Below are 25,859 nucleotides of genomic sequence, written 5' to 3'. Positions count from 1 at the left end.
AGAGCTATCTACATTTGTCACAGAGGTAGCTACAGACCAATTGAGCGTTCTCAAAGAGCAACACTATCCGGGAATCCATGGCGAAAGAAGTTTCACATCAAGGCCGCTGGCCTGGAGCCAGGTTGAGAATCCGGTCGCGTCACGAAGAGCAAAGTGAATCCAGGTTGAAGACAAAGCAAAGCGAAACCGGTGCGAAAAGAAAACCAGAGAAAATCCTTGGCTGTTGTTGGCGAAGAGAGCTAGTCAAGCTACAGAAGAAGAGGATCAAGAGACAGTATTTCTCATCAATCTTGTTTTCCTCCACTCTGAGCTGAGCAAGACATGTCCGGGTGTCGATAGCAGTGTGGTGAGGGGAGGTCCAGGGGAAGTCCAGGGAAAAATCCTCGTCGATGATCCAGAGAGGGAAAAAGCAAGTCCAGAAAGGTGTCCAAGGTATGTTCGAAGAGAAGCCATGCACAAGTCAACGACTTGTGATTGCATGAAGTTGAAGGTCCTCGCTAGCAAAAGAAAGTTGTCCATAAGATGAATCCAGTGTCCGGGAAATTCCAGTGCGCAAGTCCTGTCTGCGAAACCTGTTCTTTTTCAAGTCCTGTGGTCCTGAGAGAAAGAAGAAAGAGAAAGCCATCTCCATGATGTTGTCGTCCTGTTGCTGTCCCAAAAGAGTGTCGAAGTCCGCATGGCAAGATCCTCAAGCGACTTGTCGAAATGTTGGCGAACTGTGTCCGAGACTTACTGATTGAGCTTCGAAAAGCTTGTGTAAAAGTAACATTGCGATGCAGTCAACCCAGCACGAGTGCCAGGTCTGACTGATCTGAGTGACTCGGCTGAGACACCATCCATCCAGAGGTTTGTGACGAGAGCTCCGTGGCAGTAGTCCATGGCAGATGAAATCCGGGGCATCCAGTTGGCGATCCATGGGACGTTTGTGTCCTTGGGAAGAAATCGGTCTGTGAAACGCTGTCCCTGGGTTGCAAAAGTCTCTCGTATGTCCAGATTGATTGATCGATCCATGCTCATGGGGCGTCTCACTCAAGACCTGGTCCAAGGCAAGATGTTCAAGAACAGGCAGAAATAGAAAGGAAAAACATGACTTGTATCGCAACATGATGTGAAAAGCAAAAAAAGCACTATGGGCCTCCCAGGAAACAAATGAAAACAAGCGTAATATACCTCGAGGGGGTGTGAACCTCGTCCAGTTCAAGATTGTGGGTGTTGTAGCCAGGCATGGTATCAGTGGTCCGGGGCATAACCGTGGCAGACATTCCAGACGCAGGCAGAGTATGCGGCAATGCAAGATGTGAGCTTGTGACTGCTCTCTAGACAACGACAGCAATGGAGGCTTCCAACGTGTCTTGTCCGTCTTGGGGAAGGATCCAGTGGCAGAAGGAAGAGTGTCCTGTGGGGATGGAAGTGGTGATGGAGCCTTGGTGAGACTGGCGTGGTTTCTGTGTGGAGGCAGAGAGGAGCGGTGAGGTGTTCAGGTATATAAAAATGAGAACCAGTGAGGAAGGATGGCGTCAGGTTGGGCAGTAACGATGAACGATGGCGGGTCTCGTTGGGCTCTGGTGTGGAAAGAGTTCTCTGGGGGGAAAGGACAACTGTTGGGCAAGGAAGGGGCGCGTGGGTTTTTAAATCTACGCTGTCATTCGAAGACAGGCTCGTCTTGTCTGATGAGACCCCGCTCTGGCTGTTCGCTTCTCGTCTCGGCACCGTCCATCGCAATGTTTCCTGCCGCTTCCTTTCTGCACTTTTGCTGCGACTCCCTGCGTATACCTGCGCGTCGCTGCACCGCGCTGCAATCTCTTCGCCAATCTCACACGAGAACCTCATCAGAGTCGGCCGGCTCGACGGCCTAGTGCCTCTGCAGTGATGCGTTGGCATTCCGTCTGATGCAGCCTGTCCCCTGCTCATGTTGCAGGCTAGCTATCATCACCTCTGCTGATAGGCCGGATTCGCTTCAAGAGCCCCGCCGAGCAGACCAGAAACAGGATATCCAACCAGTCGTCAGCGGTGTGCGACGCCGTCATGCAACTATGGCCTATGGAAGATGCAGACAAGTCCTGTGCCAGCTCAGCTTCGACCTGTCACATTCACTTACACTCCCTTGACATACTCCTCACCTGTTTGTTGCGGGATATTCGGATAATCCAGATCAAATCACTGACAGCCTGATGACACAGATAGCGAGAGAAGCACCGATAGGACAGACGCCGTTGCCGCCAGTGCTGCTGCTCGCGCGCTCTTGTTGAAGGGTCACCAAGATCGAAAAGACCACTCACGCAGCAAATCGTCCCCAGATTGCCGACCTCATGGAAACCATGCTACGACCCCGCAGTGCTCGGCGTCGTCATGTCTCAGGAAACACTCTCGGCGGCATGCTGCTGTTCAACAGAAGAAGAGGGGTTGTCTTACCATTGCTGTCCACCAGCCAGTCGTCTACAAGTGGGCCTCGATAGCCAATACCAACCAAGCTCGCCTGCTTGGTGCCTCGCTCTCTTGTGTGAATGGACAAGAGCAAAGGCGCCTCCTGTCTGTTCAGTCTCGCCCGGTTTTGGTTCAGAACCTGGATATCCAAAAATGGAAATCCTGTCGTTGACCGGTCATGATGGGAAAGCCACCACGGCAGCTGGACGAGTTTTGCTTGGACGTCGGCGGCGATGATGGTGGTGCTCTCAATCGGTTCTGAAGGCTCTGTGATGGGTAATCGTTTCGGCCCTTCACTCTCCCCTCTCTCTGCCAACTCAGCAATGCCCAAACACGCGATGTCCCCGTACTTGGTCGTGCTTTGGACATGCAGCCGCCTCACTTTCGACGCATGCCGAGACTGCGAGATTGATGTTTCGTCCGAGGCTCCATGACTCAGTCACATCGAAGAGCAAAAGTGCATTTTTTTGTCGACATCATTGGAGAGCTCGTTCCTGATATGCACTGCTTGTTGTCAATCTCAGATCAGTTGCTACTACTGCAACGGTAGATGGAAGGGTCTGGATCTCACTTACACGGGACAAGAGATGCCGCGAGAATGCGCAACTGCTACATCTGGTCGACTGTGCATGAGACCCTCAAAGATATGCATCGACTGATTTTTTGATCGATCCGCAGTAGCCGCGATATTGTCGATGGGAGAGCGTACCTTGATTGGGTGTCTGCGACAGGTGTCCTGAAGACCAGACCTCCTCATTGCCTGGCTTGATGTCGTGCAAGACATCTCGAGACTCAGCTGGGTTGGCATCAGTCAGATACACAATGGCCAAAGGCACCAAACTCGCCCACTTGCTCGCCACATCAGCAACAGCCCCTCCAACTCATTGCTCAGTATGCAGCTAGGGTCTGATGTGGATGTCTGCCGGCCAAAGACGTTGACCAAGCGGCGTTCATCATACGGTTGTCGATGGGCGAACGAATCGGCGTCGATGGCTCGAGTAATGTTGACCAAGTTTGTCGATGGCTGGTGTCTGGTCCTGTCAACGACGGGGCCCTCTTCAAGTGTCCACTCCCCGAGATGTCGCCCGGCTCCCCTTTCTGCCATTCTTCATAAGAACAGACGTTGTCGAGGGCTGCAAGTTGGCACATTGTTGGTCGGCTTCATCTTCTTCTGAGCTGCAGTGTAGGATCCTTAACCCAAGGTCAACAACAGGTGTGGCAGCCCCGGAAACCAGGTAAGTAGGCGTGGCTCGGACCCCATCCCTCAGCATGTGTAAATCCTGGGACACCATCAACCTCCACAACCAACCCCGGATAGGACTCTTGCAATCAGGCTAGCCTTCCCCTTGATGCCTTGTACTCGAAGACCGAGTCCATAGCTTGGAGCAACAATTGATCAGGCTGGCCAACAAGGCTTGTCCAGGCAGTGTATTGGCTTCAATCTTTCTACAAAGCCTGGCCCGTTGTTAGATACCGCTTTCGAATGACCATTGATGGAGGTTGCTACTCACTAAAGCGCCAGGTATCTGCTGGCCCTAGCCCTATCTCGTATCTTCAACGTGCTTCATCAGCACACACGCCTGCTCATAGCTCTTAGAAGTGCTCTTGCATGACCCAGGCGTGATCACAACTCGGAGATTTGTGCCACATGACGAAGAGCTGCCCGGACTCGGCGAGAGCCTCATTCATCACATCTGACTAGTAGTATTCAAAGACCAAAAGTAAGGCGAGGCTGCAAAGCTTGGGCGACACATCACGCACCAAGCAAGCCCCGTGAAACATGGGATTCCGCTACATCCTCCCGAGGCTGTTGTTGTCGTGTGATGGCGAGCTGTTCGGGTTGGGGTTGGAGTTGGGTTTATCGATTCCGAGGCTTTCTGAAAGAAAGGGGGACGGCAGATACGGCGGATGAAGGCTAAAATGTGACAGTTGATGTCTTCAACCAGGTGAACGGCATCCTGCGCGCAAGAAATCGGATTGCAATGTGCAGGTCTCCTTCCACATGCGGGATGGAGGGCAGCCACAGTGTTGCTAATTGGGACCTAGAGAAAGTTTAAGGGGGAAAAGGGGTTGCCTCATTCCGCGGAAACAAAGTCCATCACAGGCAAGTCTCTGGAGAGCATCGGCGATAATTTACCTTACCTCGTCAAACAGACTTTTTCTCATCTCTCGCCAGGAGAAACAGCAACTCCTCTCACGAGGAGCGCGCATCATGATGACAGCAATGCGCAGGTGGTGGAAACCACACCAATCCATATCCAAGGGCTCCAAGAGGTCTCCATCCGGGGTTGGGGTCCAGAGGCTCAGGAAGTCCAAAACAGAGAATCTCTGGGTAAGGTTAGAAGTGAGTGAGAGGGTCCGGCCTGAGCTTGTAAGTGGTGCCGGCGAGCTTCAGCCCCCGAACTCCGGGCCGTTCGGGGCTGAAGTCTTATCATCGCCCATCGGTGGGTGTTGTCGGGCTACAGTGTGGGTGCAAAGCACGTGGGGTGGAAGAAAAATGATACCTTGATTGAAGGTGATGCCCCCATCTCGGCAGAAAAAGTACTGTGTCAGTTGTCCGTCTTGGGCAAGGCGCGATGCCTCATGCCAAATTTGCATCCAGGACAGGAACAATGACGCGGGTGGCCTCGGCCATGGACCTCCTCTTAAGAAAAAAGTAGGCCGTGGGGGAGGATGGGAAGCGTGGGAAGGGGTTGTGGGGGGAAATGGGGGCTAACTGATGCCGTGTCAACACTCCAAGGGTCAGACCGGACGGCGTCGTCGACGGACCGGACGCAGTCGGGAGCGGTCAAGAAGCACTGCTGCGTGGCATCACGGCAGACCAGACGACGAGATGGCATGATAGGGCGGCAGCATGGTTGGGCTGGTGCAGCGAGACGTGTTCGTGCCCAACGTCAGTCGCTTCGATCGGTTCCCTAATCAGATGTGCCGCCTCGGAGAACAGGGAGCTTCCTGGCACCAATCACGACTGCCGAGGGTCTGGGCATTGGGCGACACCGCAGAGTTGTAACCCGCTTCGAAGATTTCCATCTGGTGCCCAACGATGCCCTACCGCTTCCCCGTTCATCGCATTGTGCTTGTCGAGCACCGGTGCCAGCAAAGTGCAGCATGGCAGAGTGCGAATAGCTTGGATCACGGCCATGGGCGTTGTGTGGGCGTAGACACCATTGGATGGCGACCGCATGGATCTTCCCATCAACTCATGTCTGGCCAGAGAAATCGTCACTTGCACCCGCTTGGTCGTTGCCCGACTCGCTCACCTCCATTTTCTCGAAATTCCATCATCCGGGGAGCGCCAAGCAACCAAAGTCACGAAGTCGGCCTTGTATGCGAGTGAGTGGTGTTGCGGGCAGTGAGCACCGGCTTGCTCCCACCCTTCCCATCCGGCTTCCCGGTCCATGTTGGGCGCACCGAGCGACGCGGAACTGAGTTGAACTGAGCTTCGTGTCAAGATTGTCATTTTCCATTCCACCGGTCCTGCTGTGTCGGCCACTTTGTTGTCAGTCTCGGTCGTGGAAGTGCTGCTCTCGCCACCCGGCCCCCTCCTCCTTGACACCAGCGCGGCCAGCGAGGGGGGATATATGTCTCCATCGTGGATCTGAATCGGCTTCGTCTTGTCGTTTGGGCCTCTCATCCGCCAGTCCCGCGAGGACACAAGTCTCAGCAAAACCGCACCGGCGACGTTGAAAAAGAGGAGCCGGAGCGATATTCCCCAGCAGCGCCCAAGCTAGACTCCGCTGCTAGTCCATGGTCAACCGCTCTGCCGGACCACAGCCCGATTGCCATTCGGTCAAAGACACATCCCAGTGAGGTTCTCGCCGCCCGCGTGGAGACCCTGATTTTTTATGAAGACTTTTGGTACTCGGCCATCCAAGGAAATCCCGGCCGCAGGTTTTTTTCTCCGTTGCCCTTCTGGACTGATTGCTGTTTACCCTCTGGCCGCGCCCTATCGCTCCGTGGAACCGTTTCGATTTTCTGTTTTGTATTTTGTGCGTTTTTCTTGAATTGTTTTCAGCAAAGAAAGCAACACTGCCACTTGCGGGTGAGCGAAAAAACAGACGACCCGGGAAGCCGCTTTTTGGAGATCCCAGCCAGGAGCAGGACAACTTGAAAAAAAAAAAGAGGAACCACCATGGCCCAGCCGGACTTTGCGTACCGTTCCTCGGCCGCGGTATCCAATGACCGATGGCTACAATCGCGCAGGTGGGAACAAGATCTCGAAGAACCCCGTTTTGCGGGAGGGAATGAAAGGACACGAACAGCTGACAGACGACCCCAAAGCCCGATATACAGTGATCAATATCACAATGGCAGGTTTGAGACGGGGAGCAACCCGTACCTCCCACAGAGGTAAGATGTTCAGCCACTCAGCACCCACTTCCTTCAGCTTCAGGACAGCGAGAGTAACCGGCAACCTCTTTCCAGCGTGACTTACACACATGGAAACTCTTCTTCATACCACCTCCCAGCCAACCTTTCGCTCGGGAATGTCAGCCAGGTAGGGCGAGCCGCGGCTGAGTCGCCCTTTGCGCCAGCGACAGCCTTCAATCCGCGTATGACCCAACCGCCAAGCCAGTACTCGAGCCCGGCGCCACCATCTCAGGTCTCATACAAGGGCATGAATGGTATGAACGGCATGAGCGGCATGAACGGCATGAACGGTATGAACTCCCAGCCTTGGGATCACCAGAGGCAGTATCAGGGCGCCCCTCCTCAGCATCAGCCCCCACCACAGGGACCATATCAAGGGAGGTACTCGCCCTCGGGCTCCATGGATGATCTCATGACGTCTCCCAACATGTCCGACTACTCCCTGGAGAACTCGGCCATCGGAATGTCCCAGCCAGGGAACAAGAACAAGTTGAACGGAAAGCCACGATCGCAGCGACGTCCGTCGAACCGGGATGAGTTTGATGGGCCGCACCAGTTTCTGAAGAGACCTCCGCCAGAGTACATTGCGATGTCCGAACGAGACCTCCCAACTCTCCCGACCCATCTCCTTGTCCAAGAGCAGGATAGTGTCCTGACTCAGGTCAACGACCGGCTCTCGCAGTGCGCTTATGACTTTGTTGCCAAGTACCAGTTTCCGATCCCACTTACACAGGACATGCGACCCGTCGAGCGCCCGCAGGATCGTGAATGGACTGAGTGGGTGTACCTGCTGAAAAGGCTGGCAACGAAAAGGCGGATCCCCGCCCGGGTGCTGTACAACGGCCAGATCAAGCAGTTTGTGACGATTTTGGAGAACTCGTTGGAGATGCGACATGCGGCAAAGCACCAGTCTCGACCGCTGAAAGACGACCGGAATATTTTGCAGCTCATCTCGGCGGGCATCCAGGTGGCCAAGATCCTCAAGGATGCCCAGGCCATGGACTATTTGGACAGGCTGTATGTATCAACGGAACAGCAGATTCAAGAGCGAGCTGCTGCCGCGGCCGCGGGGAGGTTCCGTTGAGGCATATGGCCCTTTATTTTTGGATTTAGTTCCGCCAGGAACTACTTCATTCCTTTTTTTCTCTTCCATTTTTTCCTGGGATTTGGAGAAAGGATTTTTTTACCAAAAGAATTGCCAAAGGAAACCATGGACCTGGATCTTTGACCACCAAAAAGAAAACGACACAAAAAAAAAAGCCGAAAAACAACGACAAAAATATTTTTGGATACTTGCTCCCTGCCCAGGAGGGCTTTTTGGATGACAGACAGACAGGCGAAAAGAAATTGCGGGCTGCTCACCCTGAAGGGGTCTGCCTGCTGGAAACTGAAAACTGAATTCGACTGGACTGTATCGGGACTGGACTGGACACAAACAAGACACACAGAAAGGGAAGAGGCTCGGGCGGGCGGCGACGGCGGCGGAGGGAATATATATACCTAGGATCTTTATTTCATGTTATTCGAGGGAACTTGTTTTTCATTTTCATCGCAATCTTTATGGGACGTTGCTCAACTTATTTCTGGTATTCCATGGACTCTTTTTTTCTTCTTCCTTTTCCTTTTGTGTGTGTGGTGAATTGGCGATGCTGTTGTTGATGAAGAACATGATGAAGATGTAGAGATTATGGCGGGGGTATGTTGTTTGATATTTGACGAAAAACAGAGAAGTGGTGTGGGTGGATTTTTTTGCGTTTTTTATACCGTTGGATGAGTGGATGATGGTTGTATGGTTGCTTTTTATTTATTTATGGTTTGGGTTGGGGTGGCTATCTGATTGAAATGTCTTTTTCTTCTACTTCTTTTTTTCTAAGGTTGTTATTGTATTGTTGTTGTTGTTGTTTTTTGTCTACTAGGGCTATTGATACTTGGGGTTGTTGTTTTTGTTGTTGTATGTATGTGAGGACGAGGGATGTTAAGGGGCTGGCATGATGTATGATGTTTTTCGGGGCGGGAGTCTATCTGGCTTTTGAGAGCATTGTTTTGTCTGTTTTTGTTGTATTGTGTGTGCGTTGGCGAGGAGTCTTTTGTAAGGGGGTGTGCTGGTGGGGTGGGTTGGACAGAGGTTGGGATGGCTATCTGCCTTTTTTCTTCTGCGCTGCGCATCTTGAAGACTGGAGGGAGGTTATTCTGATTTGCTGCTTCATTTTTACTTTCTAACTGCTGAGAGAGGCTATCTGACTTTTTGCTCTTGCTTTGACACTCGAAGACAGAAAGAGAGGTTATCTGCTTTTTTGTTTTGTTTTGCTATTCATGTTGAAGACAAGGGAGTGGCTATCTGTTTTTTTTGCTTTGGAGAAAGGAGGGAGGGTATCTGCTTTTTTTTGCGCGTACATCATCACCATTGAGAGATGGGAGGTTACAGTCGTTTCTGCGTTTGCATGCCATATATATATTATATATCTACTTGTTGTATGGAGGCTTTGATGAAAGAAAGCGTTTTATGGAGCCGCGTTGCTAACTTACGCTTTGTTTCAAAATCTGATACGTTTTTGTCTTGATACTCTCTGTCTCTTGTTGATGTTGTGCAGTGGGTGATGATGGTGACTTTGTGAAAGGTTACCTACCGTTACTTGAAGTGGTTACCGACGGTTTGGCTCGGGGCAAGACAAGGCAAGGCAAGGCAAAAGAGTCAAGGTATCAATCAATATGAACCTTGAGTGTTTTTCGTCATGATTGATAAAGTGCGTACACGACAGGTGGGCATATGATGCGAAAAGAGAAATGTTTTGTCTGAAATAAAGACGCTCGGTATAACGGTCGGTCGCCTGTTGTGCCACACCGAGGCCCATCGGTAATCGAATTGGGTTTAGCGCGCTTTGGGGGGGGTGGGGTCGAGTCCTGGGGCTTGGCGGTGGGCGGGAGAGGTGCAACGGTTCGGTCGCTGAGTTGGGGATAGCGGGGAGGCTGAGGGGTGGTTCATGCGATTTCGTGGGATGGGATATGACTTACCTTTCCTTCTTCCCCCACGTTTTGGAGAGAATATACAGTTTATCATCTTTTCGAACTTGGACATCGTATTCGCGGTCTTGTTGAACTGTTTTGTTGGGTGTATTTGATTTTATTGTGTGAGATATTGAGCGGACGAACACTTTTTGCGACTGCGACTGAGGTGCCTGTACGAAGTGCGACGACGAGATACCACCCCGGTACATATCTTGAACGTCTATCCAAGCGCGCGCGCAAAAACCATCACGTATATGTGGCACCAACAAGAAGAAGGCTTTAAAAAGACAACGGTACATTCTATACAGCAGCCATGGCCTCAGTTGCCTCCGCCCCGGGAACCTCCCCCCTCTCGTCCGACTACAACCTCGATCCTGAAGACGAACAAGCCTTCTGGGCCGCCGTCCACACCACCATCGGCGATGGCACATCACCATCGCCGGTGGGCGCCGGCGCTGGAGGGGGGAATTTCATGACCAGCCCGGCAAGTCTGAGCAACAGTTTGGGCAGTTCGTGGGCTATGCTGGGGCAGACGAGTATTGGTGGTCCGGTGAGCCCGATCAACAGCCATGAACAGCTCAGTCAGGGGCAGGGGAGTAGTTACTCGGGGAGTTATGTCGACTTGGGTGGCGAGTTTTTGGGCGCGCAGGTCGGGGATGGGTTGGGACAAATGGGGGGGATGGGGACGGTGGGGAATATGGGAGGGGGTTTTATGTTTGATACAGGTGAGTAACGCTGATGGGATGAGATGGGAGAGGAGGGATGTTGATGTGATGGCAGATTTCGGGTTGTATAACAGCGCCTTTTCGGGAGTTATTCCTGGGTTGGAGCAGATGCCGCAGCAACCGCAGCAGCAGCAACACCAACACCAACAACAGAGCTTTCTTGGGATGGAAGGGCTGGGAGAGATCAACTTTGACACCTCGGCACAGTCGGGACCTTGGGAGCCGTTTAACTTGAGAGCCGGACATACTACGCAGACGGTGATAACGACAACACCAGAGTTGATCAACAGGCCGACGATTACTACCGGGCCACCTAACAACAACAACAACCTGGTCACCAGCGCAAACTCCAGCCCAGGGATTTTCGTGATTGAAGATCCGAGTTTTGACTTTGAGACGGTTTCACCTAGCCCGCCGAGTTATATCGAGTATACGCCTAGTTTGAGCCCGCTGGCGAGCACACCGCCGAAGAGCCCCGGGATGGTGATCCGGTGGGAGCAGGGGGTTGTGGTGCCAGAGCAGCAGCAGCCAAAGACGGCGCCGATACCAGTGAGGAAGAGTAACAAAGGGCCATCGGGGAGTGCAGGGAATAGTTATCGAGTAACGAAGCGGAAGGCCAGCCCGACGGATTCGATGAGTTCCTCGACGTTGAGTGCACGGCTGGCTGCTTCTCAGGGGCAGCTGCAGACTGCAAAGGGGAAGAGTAAATCACCAAGCCCGACGCCTTCGAGTTCGGGGAGCACTTCAGGACAGGCCAAGTTTTTGATTGTGACGCCGTCGACAATTAATGCGCATGCTCAAAGTCAGTCGACAAATCCAAACCAGCAGAGCAATCCCTTCGAGTGTTTCGAGGCGTTGAGACCTTCACAGCGTGGGAGGAAGGGACCGTTGGCGACGGACACCAAACAATCTGCCCTTCAAGTCCGACGAAAGGGCGCTTGTTTCTGTTGCCATGCCCGAAAGGTCAAATGCGATATGGAACGACCATGCCGCAACTGCGTCAAGCTCACCCATCAGGTCCCCCAAGCTGTCTGCTGGCAGTTCCCCGACTTCATGCCTGTTCTGTTTCCAGATTTCATCCGCCGCCACTTCCGCAAAGAAGAAATCACCCAATTCATCGAAACAAACGTCTCTTCCTTCACCCTCGACGGCGTCGAACGCCCCTGCACAGTCGAGCTCTTCTCCGGCCTCGGCCTCTCCGCCCGCCTCCAGATCAAAGCCAAGTTTTTTACTCCACGATCTCTGTCAGCGGACGTCCTCCGGCACTACCACCTCCAAACAGGCCACAACACCGTCGACCTCCAAGCCCGCGGCTCAGCCCCCATCGGCCTCGACATCAAAGCCACCACCGGCGCCCAGAGAGAAGAACTCAAACGCAAGATCAAAGAGTACATCGCCTCCATCGTCGCCGAGCCAGAATACGCCTCCCTGGTCACCTCCAACCTTCGACACACCAACATACCCCGGAAAATCCTCTCCATCATCCACACCTACGCCCACAAAACCGACTCCGCCATCGTCAAGCGAGCGCTGGCGATCTACGCCATGCATTTTGTCCTGACCCGGCACCTCTGCCTCACACCCAACTCCATCACTTCTTTATCCCCCCTCCTTCCCCCCCTCGACCCGTCCAATCCGTGGGTCACACCCCGGTTGCTGAACCGCCAGCTCAAAGCCCTCATCGATGATATCCTGACCAGAGAAATGCAGCTCCTGTTCGAATCATTCTCCAAATCCCTCAAGCCTAAACTCCGCAAGGAATGGGCCCCTTGCCTAGCCGCCTTCTTAGTCCTCTGCCTCTTCATGGAAAGTGTCGAGACGGCAGCAGATAATTTTGTCATTTCTGACAATGAGATCTCTCTACGAAACGGGGAGAGGCCAACGCTGAAGAGGGGTTTCGCGCTGGGGGTGAACAGGGAGATTGAGCAGTTACCTTTCAGGCAGTTTGGCATCATGTTTCACATGGTGTACCAGACTTACTCGAGGGAGGTCAGCCAAAGGAGCTTTAACCCGCTCGAGGAGGGGTGGGTGGACGAGGCGAACAAGGTGGAGGATAAATTGCTGGGGAGGGAGGAGGAGGAGATGGTGAGGGGGTTGAGGAGGTTGATGAGCTTGGAGGATTATGATGCTTGTGAGTTTTTTTCTTTTTCTTTTTCTTTTTTCGTTTTCCTTAAAAAATGATGATGATGGGATGATGCTAACGGTGGGGAAATAGGGAGCGAACTTGATTTTTTGACGGCTGATCCGATCCTGCCAAATGTGGAGGAACACCCCTATCCAAGGGACGTCGGGTTCAACTACACGGGGAGGCTGGTGGCCAAGTTCTTGTTGAGCTTCCAGCAGGAAAAGTATATCATCGGGGAGAGCCCGTGAGATGGTCCATGAAGTGATGATGGAGACGGCAAGCATGTGGTGATACTGCTGCCAGAAGAACACCAATAGCCAGCAGGACTGCTGTTGCAATCTTCCAGCAAGTGATGGTATTTTCAGGCGCAAGGAGGTTTGAGTTTATGGCTTTACGCCATTATGAAGGATACATGAACATATGGCACAAGTACCCATCCTCCTCATGACAGCATGGGAGCATGGATGGCATTTTGGGCAGGCAAATCATAGATATTTCTCTTTTCTCCATGTTTGATTGGCAAAATGACACACACAAAACAAATCATCAAAACCAATTTTCATATCACATCAAAATGTTTGTCCGTTTTAGTCCCGCTGACGCACTTCAAGTAACCTCGGCAGCAGGGTGGATAGGACTGGCTGTCTAGGCCGTTGGTTTTCTCTTCCACTGCGAACGATAAAAACTAGTTAACCTGGTGTGCATTGATTAAAGGGCACACAGGTAGGCAAATCGTGGTGTTCGTCTTTCCATCTTCTCTCATGTGTATATGTGTAGGGGGGTTATGGGGATGTGAAAAAGCTTGCTGGGGAAATCAAGCAACCAAAAAGAAAGCCTCAAGGTGGTGTGCAAGAACGCAAGGCAACTGCGTTCCCTCTCTTGTTTGAGGGGGAAAACAAGAAGAGAGCAATTGGAGCCGAGCCCGTCCTTCGTGATATGAACGAAAGCCCGAGAGGAAAAATCGAGTCGCGAATGGCGAGTGGGCTGGCGGGATTGCTTGCTGAAATTGGTGATTGTTGGTTTCTGTTGTTCAGGAAAAGTTTCGGAGAGGGAAGAATTGGCTGGCAGAGTTTTTGTAGGAGTGGGAGAGTGGGGCGTGGGCTGCGGGTGGTCTGAGCTTTAGGAGTGGGCCTTCGAAAAGGTATTGCTGATAAGATAAGATCTTGATGTGGCACCTTCCCTGTTCCTGTCTCTGTGATGGTCTTTTCTAAGTTCGTCTTTTGAGGCGCGTCAAAATACATCATTTTGTATGCTGCAGTAATAACTAAATTGCTGTCTGTTCCTGGAAATTACCCGCCGTATTAGACCCATAACCACCTCAAAAGTCAATTATGCCCCTTCATTCTACGTGAATCTCTTTCCAACCGCCTTATCCAAACCTGCCCCTGACCTCTGTCCCAGAACCCCCAAAACTCAGTAGTAAGAATAGTCATCCTCGTCCATCTCATCCCCGCTAGTGTCGTACGTGATATCAAAAGTCCCTCCGAAGTCCCGTTTCATAGACTTTGATATGCACTCCACCTCGCCTTTGTCAAGATGCGCATCTATCTTTTGAGATTGTATTGCTATTCGGAGGCCCTTGCGGGGGTTGCCATAATCGCTCCGATGACTGATCAAGACGTCCAGAAACTGAAAGAAGCCATCCATTGTCAAGCGGGAAGGGCCGAGGATCGTCAACGACCGGAGCTTCTTAAGCCGGATGAGGTGAGCAAGATATTCGTCGGTGATCAGGTCGCCATTCAAATACAGCCCTTGAGATGCTCCAGGGACACGATGCTTATGGCAACATCCCGCATCGTGAATGTCGCGTTGGTGTTTAGCGTTTTGAGCTTCTCGAGCTTTCCGAGCAGAGGGGCAAGTTCCGTGTAAAGTTCATCAGGTGACGCAAATAGGTTATCCTCGATCCTCATGGTTAGGTTCTCAAGGGATGGTTGGTTTCCGATGAAATACCAAAAGCCCGATCTATTGAGCTCAATGAGGTCGAGGTTCAAGCTTGTCAATTCCATAACAGGAGAGTCGTCCTCGATCATGCCGAGATTATTCTCGATCTTGAGGAGAAGGCCAGTTGCGTTTGACCCGCGAGCCAGCAAAAGCTCGCGGGGTGAAGCACACTTTGAAAGCCACTCCGCCACTTCCTCAAAGTCGGCCGGGTTATCATGGTCTAGCCAGCCAAACCCTTCCACCATGTCGTTCCCTTCGATGGCCAACGTCGTGATTGCGAGGGAATGCCGAAGGTGGTGAAGAGACCTCAACGCGGTGGGGTTGAGGCGCATGAGGCAAAGTTTTTGGAGTGAACTTGAGCGTTGTTACAAAGCCATGAACGTTTCGTTTCCTACTTCGTTCCGGCTACGAATGACGAAGGTTTGCAGTGACTGTGGCTTGAGATCTCGCAAAAATTCGGCGAGCTGTTGATCGGCCTCGGGACCTTCGCAGTAGTGATATTGTCTTTTTGTAACAGAAGGTAACTCAGCACCGCTGATGAAAGCTTCAAGACAGCGATTAGCTTACAGGTAGTTGAAAAACGGGCACTTCTGGCGAAGAGTCTTTGCCACATCGGCTGTAAGTATAGAGCCATCCTCGACGAAGAGGGGGGTGAGGCTTGACAGCGATGATACCCATTTCATTATGCTGGCTGCGGGGGAACAGTAACCATCAAGAGTTGTGAGTTGCACCAGCTTATCAGCCTGCTTGGCAGCGCCCGGATGTAGCGTATGATCGAGTTGGCAGCCACAATCACGACTTTGTCAAGATTCCGTTTCTTCCCCTTACGATTGGACACCAATATTTTTAGGGGACCTTGGAAAGAATCGAGCTTTGAGGGCCGCGTTGTTTCGTGAAAAATCATCAAGGACGTAGTGGAGATGGCCGAGCTCGAAAGACATGATCCAGCAACAATAGGGTTAGCGAGATTCGTCGGGACTTGATGCGATGAGGGACCTCCATAGACAAACGGAGGCTTCGCTGCCTGCAACTTGGTGGAAGACGGGTGATTGGTCGTGTATACTGTACAACAGAGGCAGAGCCAACCGTGCCAGACCTCGATCAATACGAGCACAAGTATTAAGCGTCCCAAAATCACAGTCTGCCGCCAGTTCCTCGACCACCATCAACCAGATGTCCCGAGGGAAGACTGGCCTAGGTGGTATCGTGGTCACCATTGAGTCTGGGGTTGAACAATGAGTTTTGAAAGTAGTTGGAACTGATGAGGCTGAAGGCACCATGTCGAGAACGCGTCGCGGGACACGTGCCTCGGGCACTAACTTTCAGGGACTTTTGCGCTAACTGGCGCCTTCCTTTAGTGAGAATTGTTTAGGTAACCCCACCAATCGCACATCAATGCCTGTCTTGGAGCTTGTCCACCAACTTTATTCAGTCTTCATCATCCTCAACACCTCAAAGGCAAGATGGTGGTGCTCAACTTCACTCTGAGTGAAGATGGCGTGGCCGTGCTCCACGATGCATTGGCATGTATGTTCAAGTTCAGTGACGAGGTCTGTCTCGAGGCCAGGAAGGAAAAGGTTTGGTGTTCTGCCTGCTTGGAAGACGAGGGGTTGCATTAACAGGTTTGCCTGCAGCTTATGTTAACAACACTGAACATCTCCAAATCGGCTTATGTTTGCTATTCCTTCGCCGCAACCCGCTTCTTCTCCGGGTACAAATTCGAGGGAAGCCCCCAGTACCGCGAGAAGTTCTCATGCCAGCTCTACATCAAGTCCCTACTCGCCATCTTTAGAACGCGGCAGGGTGGCGGCGAGACTGCCTACGGGAGAGACGCCTCCATTGAACGCTGCGACGTAGCCATTGACGATGGCGTTGGCAAGAAAAGCCGTCTTGTTGCTAGGGTTTCTTTTAGGAACGGGATCACTGCCTCGCATATTCTCCCATACGAAGTCAAAGCACCCACCCACGCAAAGTTCAACAAGCAAGAGGCACGAAACCAATGGGCCATCTCTTCCAAAACACTTCGCCAGCTCATGGACCATTTCGGACCAGGTATTGAGCTCCTCGACATCAACACAGATGAGGACAGCAACCTCGTCAACTTTACATGCTTCACCGAAAAGGTCCAGAAACGGGGCGGCGCTAACAGCGAGACCGTCCTCAAAAAGCCCCTTCACACCAACATCGCGGTCGAGATGGACGAGTTCGACAATGTCCAGGTCGAGGACAAACTCCACATCATTATCAGCGTCAAGGACTTTCGCGCCATCCTCCAGCATGCTCAGATTACCAGCGGAGAGCTAGCCACAAGCTACAGCAACCCAGGCCGTCCCATGAAGTTATACTACGCAGCTGATGGCATCCTGTGCGAGTTTATCTTGATGACTGTTGGCGAGAAAGATGCCAGAGAACCAAGGCAAAAGACCGCCCGGCCAAATGCCTCTGCAAAGACTCCCAGGCCAGAGCTTGACGCGGCATCACACAGAGCTAGTTCAATGTCCAATAGTGCCTGCCAGCAAGCTCTGCCAGATCCAACCCCGCAAACCGTGGCCCAACCGCCACAACAGCCACAAAATCCAACATCGTCGAGGCCTCGCCCTCCACCGGCATTTCACCTCCGCCCGCCACAGCAGCCACCCCCGGGGACGGCACAGTCGGAGGACTCCCTGTTCATGGGACCGGCGCCCCATGAGCTGGACGATGACCGGCAGTGGGAGCCTATCAATCCTGACGAGGACGAGGAAGAGGAGGAGAATGCCAGGTTGGAGTGGAACTCTACCAGTGATCCGGTTCGTTGCTACACACAATGACATTTTACCATTCGAGGGGACCTACTGACTCTCTTGTCACAGAATATATCCACTCTGCGTATTAGTAGTTACCTGCAGAAATCCTCCACCAGCACAGAAGACACTCCATCTGATCGTTTGGTGTCAGGACTCGATCCAACCCAGCGCCTTTCACAGGTATGCTCAATTCCCTTCCTCCTCATGCGGACTCAACTGACGATAACCTTAGGTCCGTAGGTTCGGCTTGTTCACCGATTAATGACAGCATTTGCATCTCAGCGTTCGGCGGTGTTTGGCGGTTGTTCTCATCACTGATACCATATCTCGCATCTTTGCTATTTACCTCCTTTTCTCAAAGGCAATCCAACTCGTGGCGCACCCTGCCCCTAGAGCTGTAACCTCCTGATCCTCCAAGTTGTATTCATCCGGGATTTGAATGACATTCGCCCTCTCCCTGTTGTTCTCCTCAAGTGATCCACAGTTGCCATGTTCTCCCCAGCCCCAAGCCAGGACTTTGCCGTCTCTTGTCAATGCCAGGGCATGCTCACTCCCAACAGCAATCTTTTCCACTGGCCCAATGTCCGATGGGGCAAGTTGCTGGTGGTCATCCCTTCCCCAGCTGATGAGGGATCCGTCCTCTTTTAGCAGGATGACGCTCCCCCAGCTAGCACCAGCGTCCTTCCAACCTTTTAGATCTGAGGGGGCGTTGGATTTAATCCCGAATTTATCTGACCCTAATACCAGAAACTCTCCTGTTTGGGGAGGGCCAAGGAGGAGGGTGAATTCCTTCCCGCAAAGGGCTTTCACCACAGGGAAAGGACAGGATACTAACCTTGGTGAAGACACCGTGGGTGATGGTTCAGGACCTAGCTGGCCTTTACGACCTGCGCCCCAACCGTAGACTTGGCCGTTGTTCAGGACAGCAACGGCGTGGGACATGCTGGCCGATATAGAGACGATTGTTGTGTTTGAGGGTGGAAAGTTGGGGATGGGTTGGAAGGAGGTGGCCGAGGTGATGCCGGAGCCGAGGGCAAGTTCACCTTTTGTTCCGTGGCCGTGGGCCCATATCTGGGAGGGGGTGGCTATGTGGGAGGCGGACCAGGTTGCTGAGATGGATCTTATTGGGGTTGGGGGAGGTGTTGGAAGGGGTGGAGGGGTGAAGGTTGGGGTGATTTTGTTGTTGTTGTGAGAGTCGCCTGAGTAGAGGACTTGGTTGTTGGTGAGGAGGAGGAGGGTGTGGTTCCCTCCTGCGGCTATTTGGGCGACTGAGCTGGGGAGGGTTGAGGAGGGGTAAGGGGTGAAGACGAGGGAGGGGGAGGAGACGTCTTCTTGATGGGAGAGGCCCAGTTGGCCTGAGCCGTTGGAGCCGAATGATAGGAGGGTGGTCATTTTGAGTGAGGTTGTTGGTTGACAGGGTGAGTGTAAGTGGTGATGTCTCGGGAAGCTTAACCCTGATAACCAAGGTCTTGTCATGTGCGCTCCACAGTGTGCACTGTCTGCCAGATCCAAGTGGGGCGTCGCGGGCACGGTGGGAGCCCCACCTTGAGCAAGCTTAAATTTCAGTTCCAGTCAGAAATTTTCTTTCACTTCTCTTCAACTCGCAACAACAATAGCAACAGCAGCCGAGCCAGCTTCGCATTCTTTGCACGCTTTCTTCCCCGCTTTGAGAGACAAGCTGGGAGTTCTGCACAGTTGCCCTGCTGAGGATGTGATCTTTGCCATCGAGGAGTATCCCTTGCTTTGCAATACCGTTTTCGCTCGGAAGAGAAACAACAATGGCGACGGCATCCGAGTTCGCGTGGTCGAAAGACTTCACCATCGGCCTCATTGGCATGGGCGACATGGGCAGGATGTATGCCCGCCGACTGGCCAACGCTGGATGGAGGTAATGCTTGTTCTCTCGACTTTCTTCGACTAATCATCATTGAGCGACTTTAGCTCTTCCCCAAATGGTACGTTTCCTTCCTTCTTTTCGACACCAGCACAATCCCCTCCCCCAATACAATGATGACTTGAGTGCATTTGGCTAGAGTATCGTTCGTGGTGCTGTCGGTCACCCATTCTGGGCCCGGTGGTTACTGCGGACTTTCCATGATGAAAAATCTCAGCTACCTAATTTTTTTCGTCTGACCGTATTACCTTCATTCAACCTTTTTATCACTGTCGATTTTTGTGGGATTCCCGCTAACATTGACTCTTAGATTTCTTCCAGTTTCCACGTTCCAATTCAGAATTTTGGTCGGATATGGTTGGCTAATCGTTGGGTTCTTTTTCTTTTGTTTCTTTTTAGAGTCATGGCCTGCGATAGAGAAGAAAAATTTGAAGAGCTTGCCAAGGAATTTGCAGACAATGTACGATGTGATTTTCCAATCTTTCTAACCTCCTTGGCTGCTGTTAGCCAGTTGCTGAGATGTTTGTGTCTATAGACCAATATTCAAATTCTCCGCAACGGCCACCTTGTTTCGCGAGCGAGCAATTATATCATCTACAGCGTCGAGGCGGCCGCCATTGGTCGTGTAGTCGAACAGTTCGGCCCATGTGTGTCCCATCCATCATCATCATGATCGTACTGTCCCATCCAGTTCCTTACATGTTTTGTGGTCTATAGCAACCCGTCTAGGCGCCATAGTCGGAGGCCAAACCTCCTGCAAAGACCCTGAGATCAAAGCCTTTGAGTCCTACCTCCCATCCGACGTCGACATCGTTTCTTGCCATTCCCTCCACGGCCCCAACGTCGACCCCCGGGGGCAACCTTTAGTCCTGATCAAACACCGCGCCTCTGACGAATCTTTCCAGAAAGTCGAATCTGTCTTGTCATGCCTCAACTCTACACACGTCTACCTCACAGCCAAAGAGCACGACCGCATCACGGCCGACACCCAAGCCGTCACCCACGCCGCCTTCCTCTCCATGGGCAAAGCCTGGCACGCCAACCGCCAGTTCCCCTGGGAGGAAGGATCTCGCTACATCGGCGGGATCGAAAACGTGAAAATCAACCTCATGCTGAGGATCTACGCCCAAAAGTGGCACGTCTACGCCGGCTTGGCGATCCTCAACCCAGAGGCGCACAAGCAGATTGGGCAGTTTGCCCGGTCGAGTACTGAGTTGTTTTACCTCATGCTTGAGGGCAGATCCGATGAGTTGCGTGAGAGGGTGTACAAAGCCAAAGAAAAAGTCTTTGGCGCCGAGGGGAGCCCCAAGTGGGCGGAGAGGCCGCTGCTAAAGGAGGAGCTTCTTGATCGGTTTTCACTTAATAAACCCTCTGGGGAAAGGGGAGGGGGGAGGGGGCTGCCGAATAATCACCTTAGTCTGCTGGCCATGGTCGACTGCTGGTCTGCGCTGGGGATCGTGCCCTACGACCACATGATTTGCTCGACCCCTCTCTTTCGGCTTTGGTTGGGCGTGGCGGAACATCTGTTCAGGACCCCAGGGTTGCTGGATGAGTGTTTGCGGGTGGGGATTGAAGACAAGAGCTTCAGGAGGGACGATTTGCAGTTTGCGATTGCCGCGGCCGGTTGGGCAGAGTGTGTCAGTCTGAGGCAGTTTGACACTTGGAGGGAGAGGTTCGCCGTGACGCAAAAGTTCTTTGAGCCGAGATTCAAGGGGGCCGTGGAGGTGGGGCAGGCCATGATTAAGGCTGTGTTGGAGAGCGAGAAGGAGTAGTGGTGGGAGGGCATCCATAGCACTGAGGTTACTTCGGGCTGGTTCAATGTGCTGGTTGTAATGATGTTTCCTATGTTGATTTATCGAGCACCAAGAGAGATCCATGATCTTTGGCCATCAAACCCAACACCAGGAACTAACTACTCCATCACAATATTGCAATCATTCTCATAGGACTCGAATGTAGAATTAGGTATTACTTTGTCCACCAGCTATATCTCTCCACTTATCACTACAAAAAAAAAACGGGGTATCCTCATATTGCTTATTTCAACCTCTGCCTTTCCAAAACTCCCAACGCACCGCAGGCAAAACAAAAGCAGCGCACCGCAAAGAACTCCAGCAGCCTCAAAGCGGCCCCTAAGCCCTAACCTCAATAGCCTCCATCGTCATCCTATTCTCCTCCTTATTCTTCGCAATCGCCGGCGTGGCCACCGAAAACGGATTCTCCTTCATATCCTCCTCCTTCTCCTCCTTCTTTTCCTCACCCATCACCACCTCCCCATCAACCTTGCTCCCGCTACCCACCCCATTCATCTCCAACGGATTAGGAACCTTCGTGCTAGCAGTCTCAGCATCCGCCTCCCTTTTCCCAACCCCCGCAAAGTCCTTATTCTCCGTACTCTCCAACATGTTCGACTGCCCATTCTCAACCGCAACAGGACTATGACCCGCCCCCCTCTCCTTCTCCACCCGCTCCAAAACAACATCCATATCCTCCCCCTTCCTCAGCGCCTCCAACGCCTTCTCCGCAACCTCCACACTCTCAAACACCACGTCCCATTCCTTTCTCTTTCGGCGCCTCCTCGCCTTCCCTCCAAGCTTAGCCTTGATGCTCCTCCCCCGCTTCTTCTTCTCCTGCTTGACCATCTCGTCCCACAACTTCCACATCACTGACCACCCCTTCACCGCCTCCTTGCTCAACCTCGTCTTTTCTTCCTCGCTCAACGCCTCCGTGTCTCGTTCACCCTGAACAATCCTCGCCCGCCTGATGTACTTGATCGGCTGCTTCCCCCGTTCAGCTTGCTTGACCACTCCCTTGAGCGTGTACCCAACCGGCCCAATGACAGCAGCCAGGTCCTTGAGCACAAACCCCGTAAGTCCCATACCCACGCCCCTTGCAAACCCACCAAGGCCACCTTCTTTTGCTCCGCGGTAGGGGAGGCGAACGACGCCCGTGACGCCGTCGTAGATGCCGTACGCGAATTCATTTCTGGCTGCTTTGAGACCTGATTTCATCCCAGTAACGCGGATGGGTCGCCGGACGGTGTCGTCTCCATAAAGTCTAGGGGCGTTGTGGAAGCCTTGAGCGAGGGCCAAGCTGAGGTCGACAGGGGCTTTGGCGATGGCGGAGGCCGATTTGAGGGCGCCACGACCGACATGATGAGCTACTTCCTCTGCCGGGTTGGAGCGTACAGAAGAAGAGTCCGATCTCCGGTCGTCAAGGGCATGAGTAGTAGCAGTCTCAACTTGAGGTGGCTCCTCCCCATCCCCCTCGTCATTCCCGTTCTGCTGCTGCTGCTGCTGCTGCCTCTTGTCATCCTTCCTCTTCTTCCTCTTCCCCTTCTCCTTATCCTTCCGCTTCTTAGCACTCTTCGCAACCCGATACGGCACCCCCCCAACCCCCCCAAAAACATTCCCAACCGTCCCCATGATCGACCCCGCCACACCCGTCACCGGCTCCCCCGGCCCCTCAAAATCATTCCACTCGTTATGTCTCAACAACCTCAGCTTCTTCCAGCTCACCAGCCCCCTCTCCACCAACATCTCCGCCGCAATAGGGCTCAACCTCAACCCCGTCTCCTTCATCCGCCAAACCGCCACCTGATCCGGCAGAATCGAACACCTCATCGAGCTCCTCCCCCCTCCCTTCACCTCTCTCTGAATCAACAACCCCTTATGAAAGGCCTCACAAGCATTCTCCGCCCCGTCCCCCTCCCGTTCAATATCCCTTGCAATCTTCTCCGCCGCCTCCTTTGCCTCATCCCTCAAACAAAACTTGATCCCCTCCGCCAACTTCTCCGCCGTCAGCTCCTTATACGGCACCGCCTCTGGCCCAGCCCCCGCATTGCCAACCATGCTCCCCCAAAAATGCTGATCCCCAAAAAACGGCACAATCATCGTCGGCTTCCCACACTTCAACGCGATCGCCGTCGTCCCCGCCCCTCCATGGATGACACACGCCTTCACCCTAGGGAACAGCCAGTCATGAGGCGTATTATCAAGCATATACACATCCTCGGGAACATCCAACTTGTCCCCCCCCAGCCCTCCCCACCCCTTACTAACCAATGCCCTCACACCCGCCAACTCCACCGCCTCAAAGATCATCTCGGTGAACCTCTCCGGGTCATCCACAACAATGCTCCCAAACCCAATATACACCACCGGCTTCTCATCCTCCCTCTCCTCCCCCTCCCCACCACCCTGATCGCTCCTCCCCAAAAACCTCTCGAGCTCCCCCGGCGGCTTAAAACTATCCGCCAGCTCCAAAAACACAAACCCCGCCACCTCCACCTCCTCCCCCCAATCCCCCGGCTTCGGCACCAACCCCGGACTCCAAAGATACGTAAACGGCACATGCAACCGATACGTCGCCCCGGGAGCCCAGAGCGTGCTCACCGGATCCAGCCCCAGCGTCCCAACCCTAAACTCATTCACCAAGTCCCCCAAACCCTGCCACACCATCATCTCCACCAACGGGTAACTGATAAAGTTCGTATACCCCTCCTCCACATTGCTCCTCTTAATGCTCGCCAGCGGATGCGGGAACGCCTGCGTTGGGGTATAAGGAAAAGTAAACATCAAGTGCAACGGAATCCCCAGCGCCTCGGCGCAGTGAATGTGCGCAAAGCTCGGCGGATTCGCAATGATCGCATCCGCCACGAACGGGTCGCGCTTTCCCATCATCTTGATGTTCCTCACGTCGTGCTCGTCGTCGGTGGCGTTGATGCACGCCCTCCAAAACCCCTGAAACATCTCCGCCATGGCCGCCCGCCGCTTCTGTATGTCCCCTGCCTTGACCGACGACAAGGTCGGAATCATGCCTGGGTTCTTCACCATGAAGCTCATCAGCTCAGACGGGTCCCCCCCGACAGAAAAAAACTCCAGTCCAGAGTCCTGCTCGACAAAATCTCTAAAGGCGGGGTGGGTGGCAATACGGACGCGGTGTCCGTACTTCTCCTTGAGGATCTTCCCAATCTTGAGAAACGGCTGTGCGTCACCCCGGGAGCCAATGACCATAATCACGATGTTGAGTTTGGGTGGTTTGAGCGACTTGATATCGATCGTGGAAGCAGTCCGTTTCCGGGTGGGAACCCCCTTGAAGTGGGCGGCGACCGACTTGGAGGATTCAGAGTCTGAACCGCCCGGGGGCGGCTTCAGTGGCACCATGTGCTTTGCTGCTGTCCCGAGAGCTTTGGCTAGGTACCCCGTCTGGGAGGTGTCCTTGAGAGAAATGCTCAGCCGGCCGTCGCGCTTGGAGACCTTGCCGCGGGTTTTGTAGTGAGGGTTTCCGATCTTGAAGCGGCGGTATCGGTCTTCTTCTTCCTCGGGGGTTGGTTTCTTGGATTTCTTCTTGTGCTTCTTTTTGCTGGAAGGCTGGGTATGGTAGTCTTCTTCGTCGTCGGAAGAAGAAGAAGAGGAGTCGCTGCTGCTAGAATAGTCTACTCCAGGGGGAATCGCCGAAAGATTCGTGCCGGCTCGACGAGGGGGAGCAGGCATGGTGAAGGTTTTGTCGGGTTGGGGGAATTCGGTGGCCCAGTTTCGAGCTTGGGGGCGAGGGGAGGCTGTTCTGCCTGTTGGTTCTGTCTGGACCTTGCGTGGTTGTTCGACTTTTGGTTCCTCCTCTTGCTGCTTCCCTTTTGCCTCCCGCTGCCCCCCCTTTTCCCTATCTTGATTCGGTTCGGACATGGTGGTAGTCTTTGGTGAGGGCGATGTAGAAGGCGAGTCTCCTGACACGGGAGAGCGAGTTGCAGGTGGGACGTAGGTGGGATACACAATGTGGTTATCGGCATCACGGACAACAGTAACCTGCTGGCCGTTTTGGGTCTCGGTAACTAGCCTGAGGTTTCCATCTTTGGTCTCGGCCTCGTTGGGCAGATGGCCTCCTGGGCTCGGGGACTCAAAGTCTCCCGTCATGGTGGAGAGTCGTGTCGTCGACGTCCGTGTTGTCGAGGTACGTGCAACTGGATTTGCTAGTTGATGTGCAAGAGAGAGAGCACCGACCGCTCAGATCAAAAAGCCGATCAAATCCGCAGAGGTGGTTTTGGTGTTTTGTTATTGCAAACTGAAAGAAATTAAAAGCATCAGCCAAGGAGGGAAACGGCAAGGTCACAAATGCTCGCCCGGCAACGCGTGTTCCTGACACAGACAAAGTCGCCGTTGTGTAGCTGTAAGTGTTTGGCGCGTGTCGTTGCCCCTCGATGGTGCTGGGTGTGGTGTCACTGGTGTCAACGCTTTTTTTTTAAAAAAAAAAAAAAGCCGCTCGGACGAACTCGGCTTTTTATTCTAGGTATTAGGTCCTTCGCTGCAAGATATTTTCCCTCGCAATCGAGCAACCAACAGGAATTGCTCCATTGTGTATGTATAATCGCGGTCTGTACGAGAACGGGAGCACTTACAACAATGACATCATAACGGTTTACCTGCAGGGAAAAGGCTTTTTGGTTCGCTGTGGCTCGGCGCTAGTGATTGGAGCCACGGCCCGGGTGTCTGTGCCACCCCTGCCCCACTCTCAACCCAGCCCCCTGGAGGAAATGCTCCTGAACTTGCTCAGGGGCCGCAATGAACGTTGCCAAGATGAATGCTCCTTCT

The 25,859-nt window shown here is 53.1% G+C and overlaps 8 protein-coding genes across 8 annotated transcripts; 5 read left to right on the top strand and 3 right to left on the bottom strand.

The window, feature by feature from the left end:
- Positions 1 to 2,863: 2,863 nt before the first annotated feature.
- On the bottom strand, positions 2,864 to 5,166 carry QC763_0104970 (uncharacterized protein; the record flags this gene model as incomplete). Its single annotated transcript, XM_062906442.1, has 4 exons — positions 3,936 to 5,166; positions 3,822 to 3,879; positions 3,000 to 3,754; positions 2,864 to 2,918 (listed from the first exon to the last, which is right to left on the bottom strand). The coding sequence occupies exons 3-4, from the start codon at positions 3,230 to 3,232 to the stop codon at positions 2,864 to 2,866; spliced, it is 288 nt and encodes a 95-aa protein (XP_062761593.1). The 5' UTR covers positions 3,233 to 3,754; positions 3,822 to 3,879; positions 3,936 to 5,166.
- Positions 5,148 to 9,355, top strand: QC763_706180 (uncharacterized protein). Its single transcript, XM_062915615.1, has 3 exons — positions 5,148 to 6,627; positions 6,706 to 6,774; positions 6,850 to 9,355. The coding sequence occupies exons 1-3, from the start codon at positions 6,557 to 6,559 to the stop codon at positions 7,877 to 7,879; spliced, it is 1,170 nt and encodes a 389-aa protein (XP_062761592.1). The 5' UTR covers positions 5,148 to 6,556; the 3' UTR covers positions 7,880 to 9,355.
- Positions 9,356 to 9,793: 438 nt separating this feature from the next.
- QC763_706170 (uncharacterized protein) lies at positions 9,794 to 13,225 on the top strand. Its single transcript, XM_062915614.1, has 3 exons — positions 9,794 to 10,526; positions 10,582 to 12,657; positions 12,742 to 13,225. The coding sequence occupies exons 1-3, from the start codon at positions 10,115 to 10,117 to the stop codon at positions 12,897 to 12,899; spliced, it is 2,646 nt and encodes an 881-aa protein (XP_062761591.1). The 5' UTR covers positions 9,794 to 10,114; the 3' UTR covers positions 12,900 to 13,225.
- A 2,246-nt stretch (positions 13,226 to 15,471) lies between these two features.
- On the top strand, positions 15,472 to 17,844 carry QC763_706150 (uncharacterized protein). The gene is made up of 4 exons (XM_062915613.1): positions 15,472 to 16,169; positions 16,227 to 17,381; positions 17,445 to 17,558; positions 17,611 to 17,844. Exons 1-4 carry the CDS (start codon positions 16,056 to 16,058, stop codon positions 17,638 to 17,640), a joined length of 1,413 nt encoding a protein of 470 aa, XP_062761590.1. The 5' UTR covers positions 15,472 to 16,055; the 3' UTR covers positions 17,641 to 17,844.
- Positions 17,721 to 18,854, bottom strand: ATS1 (alpha tubulin suppressor; the record flags this gene model as incomplete). Its single annotated transcript, XM_062915612.1, has 1 exon — positions 17,721 to 18,854. The coding sequence occupies one exon, from the start codon at positions 18,852 to 18,854 to the stop codon at positions 17,721 to 17,723; it is 1,134 nt and encodes a 377-aa protein (XP_062761589.1).
- Positions 18,855 to 19,156: 302 nt separating this feature from the next.
- Positions 19,157 to 19,270, top strand: TYR1_2 (prephenate dehydrogenase (NADP(+)); the record flags this gene model as incomplete). The annotated part of the gene is made up of 2 exons (XM_062906441.1): positions 19,157 to 19,233; positions 19,267 to 19,270. The coding sequence occupies 2 exons, from the start codon at positions 19,157 to 19,159 to the stop codon at positions 19,268 to 19,270; spliced, it is 81 nt and encodes a 26-aa protein (XP_062761588.1).
- Positions 19,271 to 19,330: 60 nt separating this feature from the next.
- Positions 19,331 to 21,292, top strand: TYR1_1 (prephenate dehydrogenase (NADP(+)); the record flags this gene model as incomplete). The annotated part of the gene is made up of 4 exons (XM_062906440.1): positions 19,331 to 19,333; positions 19,583 to 19,732; positions 19,808 to 19,919; positions 19,990 to 21,292. The coding sequence occupies 4 exons, from the start codon at positions 19,331 to 19,333 to the stop codon at positions 21,042 to 21,044; spliced, it is 1,320 nt and encodes a 439-aa protein (XP_062761587.1). The 3' UTR covers positions 21,045 to 21,292.
- Positions 21,293 to 21,404: 112 nt separating this feature from the next.
- QC763_706120 (uncharacterized protein) lies at positions 21,405 to 25,184 on the bottom strand (the record flags this gene model as incomplete). Its single annotated transcript, XM_062915611.1, has 1 exon — positions 21,405 to 25,184. The coding sequence occupies one exon, from the start codon at positions 25,182 to 25,184 to the stop codon at positions 21,405 to 21,407; it is 3,780 nt and encodes a 1,259-aa protein (XP_062761586.1).
- Between the last annotated feature and the right edge of the window lie 675 nt (positions 25,185 to 25,859).

This window comes from Podospora pseudopauciseta (assembly GCF_035222475.1).
Source record: "Podospora pseudopauciseta strain CBS 411.78 chromosome 7 map unlocalized CBS411.78m_7, whole genome shotgun sequence".
Taxonomy (NCBI): Eukaryota; Fungi; Ascomycota; class Sordariomycetes; order Sordariales; family Podosporaceae; genus Podospora; species Podospora pseudopauciseta.
The sequence above is the reverse complement of the archived record's forward strand: the minus strand, read 5'-3'. Positions and strand labels throughout refer to the sequence as shown.